Source organism: Lactuca sativa, chromosome 8, assembly GCF_002870075.4.
Source record: "Lactuca sativa cultivar Salinas chromosome 8, Lsat_Salinas_v11, whole genome shotgun sequence".
Taxonomy (NCBI): Eukaryota; Viridiplantae; Streptophyta; class Magnoliopsida; order Asterales; family Asteraceae; genus Lactuca; species Lactuca sativa.
In genome coordinates this window covers 131,841,736-131,851,370 of record NC_056630.2, presented here as the reverse complement: position 1 = coordinate 131,851,370, position 9,635 = coordinate 131,841,736, and the positions used below count along the sequence as shown (strand labels likewise).

Below are 9,635 nucleotides of genomic sequence, written 5' to 3'. Positions count from 1 at the left end.
AAAGGAAAAGGAAACATGGAGTAAGAAGGAGATAGGATAGGTTGTCACAATACCTATGATTACAAACCAGAAAGGGTAACTGTACCTGGTGGTGGTGATGTTGCGTAGTGATACTAGCAACGAAAAAGGATACATAACTGTAGATGGTGAAGAGAGGTCAACCGTATGTGATTAGGGAAGGGTGGAAAAGAACATGAAATGGAATTAGAATTAGTAACCGTTCATAAATACAGAACCGTGTTTTCCTAGTTTAAGAGTAGAGATATAACAATAAGTCAAACATGGGGATTTTAAAATTAAATCTTGTAGAAGTTATCATACGTGATATTGAGATTCAGTAAATAAGGCTCGATCAAAGATCAAATAATGGGTCAAAAGTTGTTAAAAATGAAGAAAGATATGCACTGGCTTCTGTATATTCAGCTTAAAGGTTTGGACAATTTTAAATTTAATATTATTTTATTAATGATTATATATACTATTAGCTCAATGGTTTGGACGTTTTAAAAAATAATATTATTATATTCAATGTATTTTTAGAAATAATAAGATTTCTTTTATAATATATATATATATATATATATATATATATATATATATATATATATATATATATATATATATATATATATATATATATATATATATATATATATATATATATATATATATATAACAATACCACTCATGGTTATTTATAATGTTGTGCCCAATTGTTTGCACATGGTTTTACTTCGGGTGTTTATTAATTTTATGAATGGCTTTTTTGATGCTTATGTTTTATAAGTTCATGGTGATGGCAAGTCTCAATTTTTGTAAATGACTATTGTTGTTATGTATTGTGTGAAGTAAATTAATATATTACTACTTGCTATTTGGATAAAAATGAAATTTATAATTTGGTAATTTGGATCAAACTATTTGGTTATGATATTCAGATTTTTGGATTGATTTTCAACATAATTGAGTTATTATTTTGGATTTATTTCGATTTATAAAATAAGATTCGAACAGTCCAAAAAAACTGAATAACAACTTATTATTTATTTTTAATATATATCTCTGGTTATTTACAAATTTATTAAATTATTTTTTTAATTATTGGATAAAACTGAATTGTCTAACTAGACAATTTGGGTTAAAATATTTGGTTATGATACTCGGATTTTTGGATTGGTTTTCAGCATAACCGAGTTATTATTTTGAATTGATTTTTGTTTATAAAATAATATTCGAATAGTTAAAAAAAATAAATAAGAACTTATTAATTATTTTTAATATATCTCTAATTATTTACAAATTTATTAAATTATTTTTTAATTATTGGATAAAACTGAATTGTCTAACACGACAAATGAGAGCACACTATTTAATTACGATATTCAGATTTTTGGATTGGTTTTCAGCATAACTGAGTTATTATTTTGGATTGATTTCGATATATAAAATAAGATTCAAATAGTCCAAAAAAACAGAATAACAACTTATTAATTATTTTTAATATATATCTCTATTTATCTACAGTTTACTAAATTATTTTTTTAATTATTAATATAATACCTTAATGTGTCGTTTTTATCAAAAGTTTTTGTCAATAAAGTATTAATTATAATATATTTTCTAAGTAGCGTTAGTAAATTTTAATTTATAACTAAGTAATTTTTTTAGTTTTTTCTATGGAACTAACTAATAATCAAGTTATATATATATATATATATATATATATATATATATATATATATATATATATATATATATATATATATATATATATATATATATATATATATATATATATATATATATATGGTGTTATTTAATAGAGAACTATTATTAACAGGAAACTAACGAACTAATCATTAGAATCGAAATTTAAAGTAATCAACAACCAAGAGAATGGATCCACAGTTATACATTAGAGACAGTTACATTGGATTATACTATAAAACCCATCTATTTTCCAAAAAAACCAACTCTTTTTTTCGTTACATTTTTTAAGCCAAGGTTTTATCAAAAAATATGGAATAAATATTTTTGTTCATGATTTTTCGTCATCTTTCTATAGAAATCCATGTTGATATATAAAAAAACATTTTTTTTTGAAAAAACCCCACTTCCTTTTGTTTTTTTTTTTCAATATTTAAAGTTTTACAAAAAAAAAACAATTATACAAAAAATCTCAATTTTTTGTCCTCTATTAATAAACATCATAAACGATTAACAAAAAAATAAAAAAGTAACTCGGTTAGTTCATATTTACATTGTAAATCTAAATTGTAAATATTTTAATTTTAACATTCACAATATGAAGTTCACTTACTATTATTAACATAGTGAATTTGAGCAAATTCAAATGTGAATCTATACTGAAATTTCGTTTTCATTTTTGTTTTTTTTTTATTATTATTTTACATCAATAAGAATATATGTTTAAAGGGTATTAAAGAATATGAATTTTTATATATTTATTAAAAAAATTTGATAACAAAGAGGCCTTAACTTTTCAAAAAACAAAGATATGAAGTGAGTTTTAAAAAAAAAACCATTTTTGTATATAAATATAGATCTTTATGGAAAGAGGACGGAAAATCATGAACAATGATATATACGGTTTTTCTTTCGATAAAAAACATGGCCTAAAAAATTTTAAACGAAAAAAAGGAAATGAGTTTTGTTATAATCCAGTGTATGTGTGTCCATTGTAAAAGTTTACAACATTTTTTTTTGCCATTGATATAGGCTTAGGTTATTTTGTTTCTACTAAGTATTGTGTGCCTGTGAAATTGATTCTGAGCCAATCATTTGTGGTAATTTAAGTAAGAGTTTTATATTTATTAACTAATTAAAAATAATCAATTTAATCACACAAATTTCAGCATAAGGGTACTTTGGACAATTAACTATATTTAAACAAGGAAATTTTCGGAAATTTAGGGATAATTAATTCTCTTACTTTTTAAAATCTGATTTTTTTAAATAATTCAGTATTAATTCTAACATAATTTTATAATAACCAGATTTATTATGTCAGAATGACACTTTTTAGAATGCTATATTCCACGAGGATACTAGATTATATCATTATTCTAATGAAATAACAATATTTTTTTGATTGAAAATCTTAATATACTATTCTATCATAATGAAACACTCATTAATAACAAAACAAACACAATTTTTAGATTATTTTACCTGAATATTCTATCAGAATATACTAAAAGATATAGTTTTATCATTATATTGTAAATTATTTTGCCAGTGCTTTCTTTTGTGAAGATCATTGACCATTGTTCATCTTCATCCCACATGCCATCATCCAACCTTCAAACACTTGATCATCATATTCCTTTCATACATTCTTTGAGAATAACTTCCTTAAAATCGAGCATTCTATGAGAACAATTGCCATGAAATCGAATATGTTAGAGTAACATTCTATACAATCACCATGAGCATTCTAAATTATGTATATTATAAAAGAATAAAACTATAAATTCTGATAGAATATGGTAAAAAATAAGGAAGTGAAATTTTTCTTAAGTACATAATACAACCATTTTGATAGAATGTGATAGATATTGAACCTTTGTATGTAAATTTGATCAGAATAAAACTATAAAATCAGATGCAACCACTCAATTTAATTTTTAATGTCAAATAATCAACTATTTTGGGTACACACTCAAATATTCATCCATTCGATTTCCTAAACACTAAGGAACAAAAACGATTGATTGGGAAGAGTCCATTTAAACAATTGATTGGGAAGAGTCAATTTAAATGAACTATGTGTTACGACTGAAATCTCTTTTTGTTTTTTTGAGTGATTCTTCTGAAACATTCTATTACCAAGAATTTTTCTTCCCCAATGATCCAGTTAATTTTTTTTTGAGATTTCTCACCTATCCAACAGTCAATAAATATCTTTCCTACCTACTTGTTCAACAGATCACATTGATCTCACAAGTACTTCGTTCAGTTTCAGTCTTATATCAAGTATCGAAATCATGAATTGAAGCGAAAGCCACCCGTTATAAGCTTTAATTTAAAAGATGCCTTTCAATACTTCTTAACAAGTACTTGATCGTTATTTAATGGGAAGCCACACAAGCACTTTAAAGTCTCTCTTGACTTTAAAGGAAGAGAGTCGTGCCCATAATGCTTTATGTCTTTTTCAGACATCACAAATTATCCCAAAAAGTTTGCTTTATTTCATTATCTTTAACACTCCTTGCATGAAAACTTTTAATTTTCCAAAATCTGGTTCTATTAATGGTGATTTAATTGTTCCAGCTTCGTTTCATCAAGTATTTCAATGATAGATAAAGTTAAAAAGCGATGACGGTTCATGTGGAATATGGGGTGACGATTGGGATAAAGTTAAGGGTGACTCAGCAGCTATCCAATCGTTTCGACGATTTGAAAAGGCACATTTTATGGAATGGCGTGCAAAAAGGAAATGTCCTTTCTCTTTCCTACGTCATCATTGGGTATGACAACTATTCATCCATCAAATCAGGCGCAGGTATCAATTAAGTCCAAGATATCAGCCAGATTTTCTCTCTCTCATACTAGTACGTATAAAAGGGTCAGGCACACTCCACTTTACCCTTTTATCACTTACAAAAGTCTCTCAAAGAACAAAGGCGATTTCTCTTACTGTTCATCTTCTTCTCCAAAGCTTCTCCAATGGCAGACTCTTCTTCAGTTCATGATACATCTGTTCACCAAACCCTTCTCACCATCAAACCTCAACAAAACCTGATCATCGATCTTACTCCCTTCATCTATGAACCCTACATGCTCTATGTCGTCGAGTGTCTCAAATACTCGCCTCTTGTCGATGCTCTGACCAAAGTTGAAGTCGTTCCCATGTCCTGCCTCTCACTCATCTACTCCACTGCCTATTACGACAAAGCTGCTGAGAGGATTCACTTTGAAATCCACAACGAGAAGACTTCAATCTTCAAGAATCGCTTTTGTACCCTAATTGGTCTCTCTCAAGAGCCAAAATTGGTAAAACCTGAATCGATCACTACTGGTCAGCACTTCTCAATGTTTTATCAAATGGGGTACACTAAAACCCTAACCACCATCACCAAGTTCAAGAAGTCTTGCCTTCCTTCTCAATGGAATGGCCTATTTACTCTATTGTTCAAAGGACTCTCTGAGCGAAGTGTCGGCTCAGATGGAGCAAGCAAGTCATTCATGACTGTGCTTTACGGTCTATATCACGGGATATATCTGGACTATGGGTCCATCATCTGGCAACAGTTAGTCCAAATCCTGTACTCTTCCTCAAGACACTCAGAAATCTCGTGTGGCGGGTACTGGTCAATCATCACCAAGTGGGCAATGGATCGTCTTCATGTTCCAATCATGGCGGATCCTCTTCTCTCCTCCATCATCACTTTTCACACAACCAAGATAATTGTCATGGATCCCACCAAGTACTCCTTTATTGGATCCATTCCTGACACCATGCTTGCCTGTGTGTCTGCAGCAAGTAATGTCTTGCAACAATACAGGAAGATTCCTTCTTCGGGTCCGAGGGAGCTCACACCAGCCATGGTTCGCTCCATTGACAAAGCTGACAAGCCAGCAAAAAGGGGAAAGAAAACTGAGACTCAGAAGGAGACGAAGGTGACTAAAACAACCAAGGGGAAAACCCCTAAGAAGTGAAAGTCTGACAACGCTGCTCTGTCACAGCCTCAACCAAAGAAGCAGAAGAAGCCTGCTCGGAGACTCATACTCCAATCTTCAAGCGCTGCAGACTCGGAGTATGTTCCTCCCAAACATAAATCTGCTCCTCCTTCCAAATCTGAAAGCGAAAGCTCTGATGATGAGGCTTCGGCTCGTGGTGAAACCCCGCCTCGCTCGCCTACCCCAAAAATTCCAGTTCGCTCCCCACCTCCTTCTCCTCCACCTGTTACCATCCTAGTATCCATCCCTCCTATATTTCCTATCCATACATCTCAACCATCAACCACTACTCCCATCCCCACTCCCATCTTCACAGACACTACCACTACCACCACTACTCATTCTACAGCTCCCACCCCACTTGTTACAACCGAACCACCAGTAACAACCGAACCTCCTGCCACTACCAAACCCTTATCACCTACACCTTCTACTGACACCACCCCAGTTCTAGGTGATGAGGACTTGGAATTTGATTCCACTTATTTTAGTCCTTACCGTGTACAGAGTGATGAAGACGACGATGAACCGATCACCAAGCGTCATCTCAAAGGAGTAAACGACAAACTTGATCAACTGCTTTCCTCCTCTTCATCTAGGGCTTATTTTGATGCTGCTTTAAAGGCTTTGTTCTCTTCTGTAGTCCAAGAACACAACGCCTCCCTTTCTGCTGCAGCTAAGGCTATAGACGCCTCCACTTCACAATGATAGAAAGCCTCCCTTGCTATTGAGGCTTCCACAAAGGAGTGCAAAGAAGCGACCGCAAAAGTCAATAAACTAATTTCTGAGGCTCACTTATTTTTGGATTCATTGCAGGCGGCAGCTCAGAAAAATTCTCAAACTGTGAATGCTTCGGTTGATAACCTTCAGCGTTCTCTTCAAGCTGAACGGTCCAGCCTTGAAGCTGCTCGTCAAGCAATCGAGGCAGCCAACGCCACTCTGCACGACAACGTCAATGATCGATTGAATCAATTGGAGGTAGAGTTGGCTGTTGAAAATCGCACCATGGATGAACTTGACAAAAGAACCTCTCAGCTGAAGATGCAGAATCTCAAACTTCGCACTGCAACAGCTGAACTCAATTACTTGAAGTCTGAGAGGGAGGTTATACGAAGCTCTGCTGCTAATGTTCACTCCATCTTACTTCACCTTCTTGAAGCCCATGATCCCATAATTACCATCACCATTCGCGGGCATTTGGCTGACAAACTTCGACCTGCTCTGGACATCGTTAGTCGTATCCATTGTTTTGAAAGCCGGATCGGACCGGCCGGTTGAACCGGTTCAACCGAGAACCGGTCAGGTTACCGGTTTAAAGTAGCCCAAAAACCGGCTGTTATTGAACCAGTAAAAAACCGTCCGGTTCACAAAAAACCGGTTTAAACCGGACTGGTGCGACCGAAAAAAACCGGCTTGAATAATATATAACTATACCAGGGACTTTTAAAAAACAAAACCCGGCCTAGAAAACCCAACACGCGTTTTCTTTTGTTTAAGCTGAATCAATTTGCGTCTGCTATATATAAAACAATATAAGCCTATTTTTTCATTACACCCACCGATGTGGGATAAAACACAACGCAAACTTGGATATCTTCTTTACTTTTTCTACTTTTCTTCTTGACTCCTAAAACAAACATATACCCTTTGCTTCTCGTTCAATAATCAATACTTTCAATGGTCAAGGTAGCAAAGATGGACCAGGAAATTGCCTCTGCCATTCAGAAGCGAACCACGATCAAAACTATGGGCAGAGCAGGTAATGTTAATATAATGGTCAAGGGCAAGATTGATTTGAAGTACCACACTGTGATGTTTATCAGAGGCGAAGGACAGAAATGCCTATTCGCTCTTGTTGACAAACACCTCTTCTCAACTGCTTGCTTGGAGCACATTTTGGAGATTATTTAGAGGTGTGATCAGAACAATGCAGCCGACAAGAAGATGTTTACTGATATGCTGATATGGTACATTCAATTTCGGCAGACTCTTCTTGCTATTATCCCTCGGCTATTCAAGGTGGTCAAGACTGTGAAGCCAACTCAAAGAAAGTGATCTCTCGCCTCATTTGACGCAAAGGGGGATATTGTTGGGCTTGTAGTGTTGTGTCATGGGCTTGGTCCTTAGCCCAGTTTTGGTTGCCGGTTTGGGCCTGTCCAACCGTGCATGTTTTGTTCTAGGGTTTAGTATTTAAGTTGCATGCATGCAGTCTTTGTAGTTAACGCTTTCATTATTTTCTCATTGAGTTGTTTTGTAAACCCTAGCTCGCCTCTATAGTGGAAGTTCTTCATCGAGCTCTGCTGAGGCGTGACTATATTTGAATCATAAGCACAACGTTGATTCTATTCTGTGTTCATTATATTATTGTGTTTGTCTTGTTTGATCTTCATCTTTTACCTGTGAAAGATCTAACGCTCCGAGTTTTATTCTCATCAAATTGCCTAATATATCTACATGACACATGACATAATATTAATGAGGAGTTGTGTTAGAGTGACACTTGGCAAAAGGAGATTAAAACTATTCATTTAATAGAATAGGGATTATAATTTAATTATTTCCTCAATTCTCATTGGTTCTTACAAGTAGGGGTGTAAACGAGCCGAGTCGAGTCGAATACTCCCAAGCTCGAAAATCGGCTCGACTAAAATACTCGAGCTCGAAACTCGGCTCGAACTCGACTCGAGCCTTGATTTAAGTTCGAGCTCGGGCTCGTGAAATACTCGACAGTCTCGAGCTCGGCTCGGCTCGGCTCGACTAATATTTTAAAAAATCCAAATCACTAAATTGAGTAAGAAATATTAAACATTCCACATGTAAATGTCCAAACTACAAAAAACCACTATTAATCACCTAATATCAAGATAACATCAACCATAAATAAATAATTATAAAGAAATGACATATATCTTATAAATGAACAATTATAAAGAAATGAAATATATGTAAATTACACTAAGCTCGCGAGCCTTACGAGCTGAGTATTTTTGTACTCGAGCTCGGCTTGATAAGCTACTCGAGTAGCTCGAGCTCAAGCTCGGCTCAGTTAATGTCGAGTCGATTTCGAGTATTTTCCGAGTCGGTCTCGAGTTTCTCGCGAGTTGGCTTGTCTCACTTACACCCCTACTTACAAGCACACAATAGTTGCTACAAACATTTGAACCAAACTCTCAGTCTCTTTCTTTCTCTCTCTCTCTCTCTCTCTCTCTATATATATATATATATATATATATATATATATATATATATATATATATATATATATATATATATATATATATATATATATATAGTTTTTCAAATGTGTTCCCTCTTAAAAAAACGAATTGGAAAAACCAATCCAACTAAGTTGTCATTTAGATAAGATCAGTTTAAATTTAGTTTGGATTATTCGGATCTATGTCTTGAAAAATCAAAATCTATTTGGATTACTTGATCGGATCATATCAAAACGATCAATCCAAACGAACCTCACTCACTCTCTCTCTCTCTAACTTTCTTTTTTATACAGTAGCATATATTAATTAGCATCGTTTAAAATAATTTCTCTTGTGACTGTTAAATGCTAATATATCCTTATAACCTTCTAGGCCATCAAAAAACACAATCCAACATTTATCCAATAATTTCTAAGTTTATAAAAAATTGATGTATTTATGAATAGATTTTTTGATTTTGTTTTAAAAATAACAAATGAATTAAAACATAAAAAATGAGAAAGTAAATCAAAACGGTTAAATACATACAACCTTTAAATTGATTTATTAAAAAAATAAAATATATTTATTTTAATGAAAGGATACAAAGATGATTTAATATGACTTTTTGTATAGAGCCGGTCCTGAAGATTCAAATATCCTCAAATGTTTTAAACGAGCCAGAAAAAATAGTTATTATCACTATTATAAGTTTATTATATATATATATATATA

General features: G+C 32.9%; 1 protein-coding gene across 1 annotated transcript; it reads left to right on the top strand.

The window, feature by feature from the left end:
* Positions 1–5,355: 5,355 nt before the first annotated feature.
* Positions 5,356–6,981, top strand: LOC111894230 (uncharacterized). Its single transcript, XM_023890306.1, has 3 exons — positions 5,356–5,643; positions 5,710–6,384; positions 6,520–6,981. Exons 1-3 carry the CDS (start codon positions 5,356–5,358, stop codon positions 6,979–6,981), a joined length of 1,425 nt encoding a protein of 474 aa, XP_023746074.1.
* The last annotated feature ends 2,654 nt before the right edge of the window (positions 6,982–9,635 follow it).

What these genes read in the sequence shown, in the direction of transcription:
- LOC111894230 (XM_023890306.1), top strand. Translation starts at nt 5,356, where the DNA reads ATGGATCGTCTTCATGTTCCAATCATGGCGGATCCTCTTCTCTCCTCC. An exon ending in AGACTCAGAAGGAGACGAAG is followed by an intron (nt 5,644 to 5,709) that starts GTGACTAAAACA and finishes GCTCTGTCACAG; the next exon opens with CCTCAACCAAAGAAGCAGAA. An exon ending in CCCTTTCTGCTGCAGCTAAG is followed by an intron (nt 6,385 to 6,519) that starts GCTATAGACGCC and finishes GATTCATTGCAG; the next exon opens with GCGGCAGCTCAGAAAAATTC.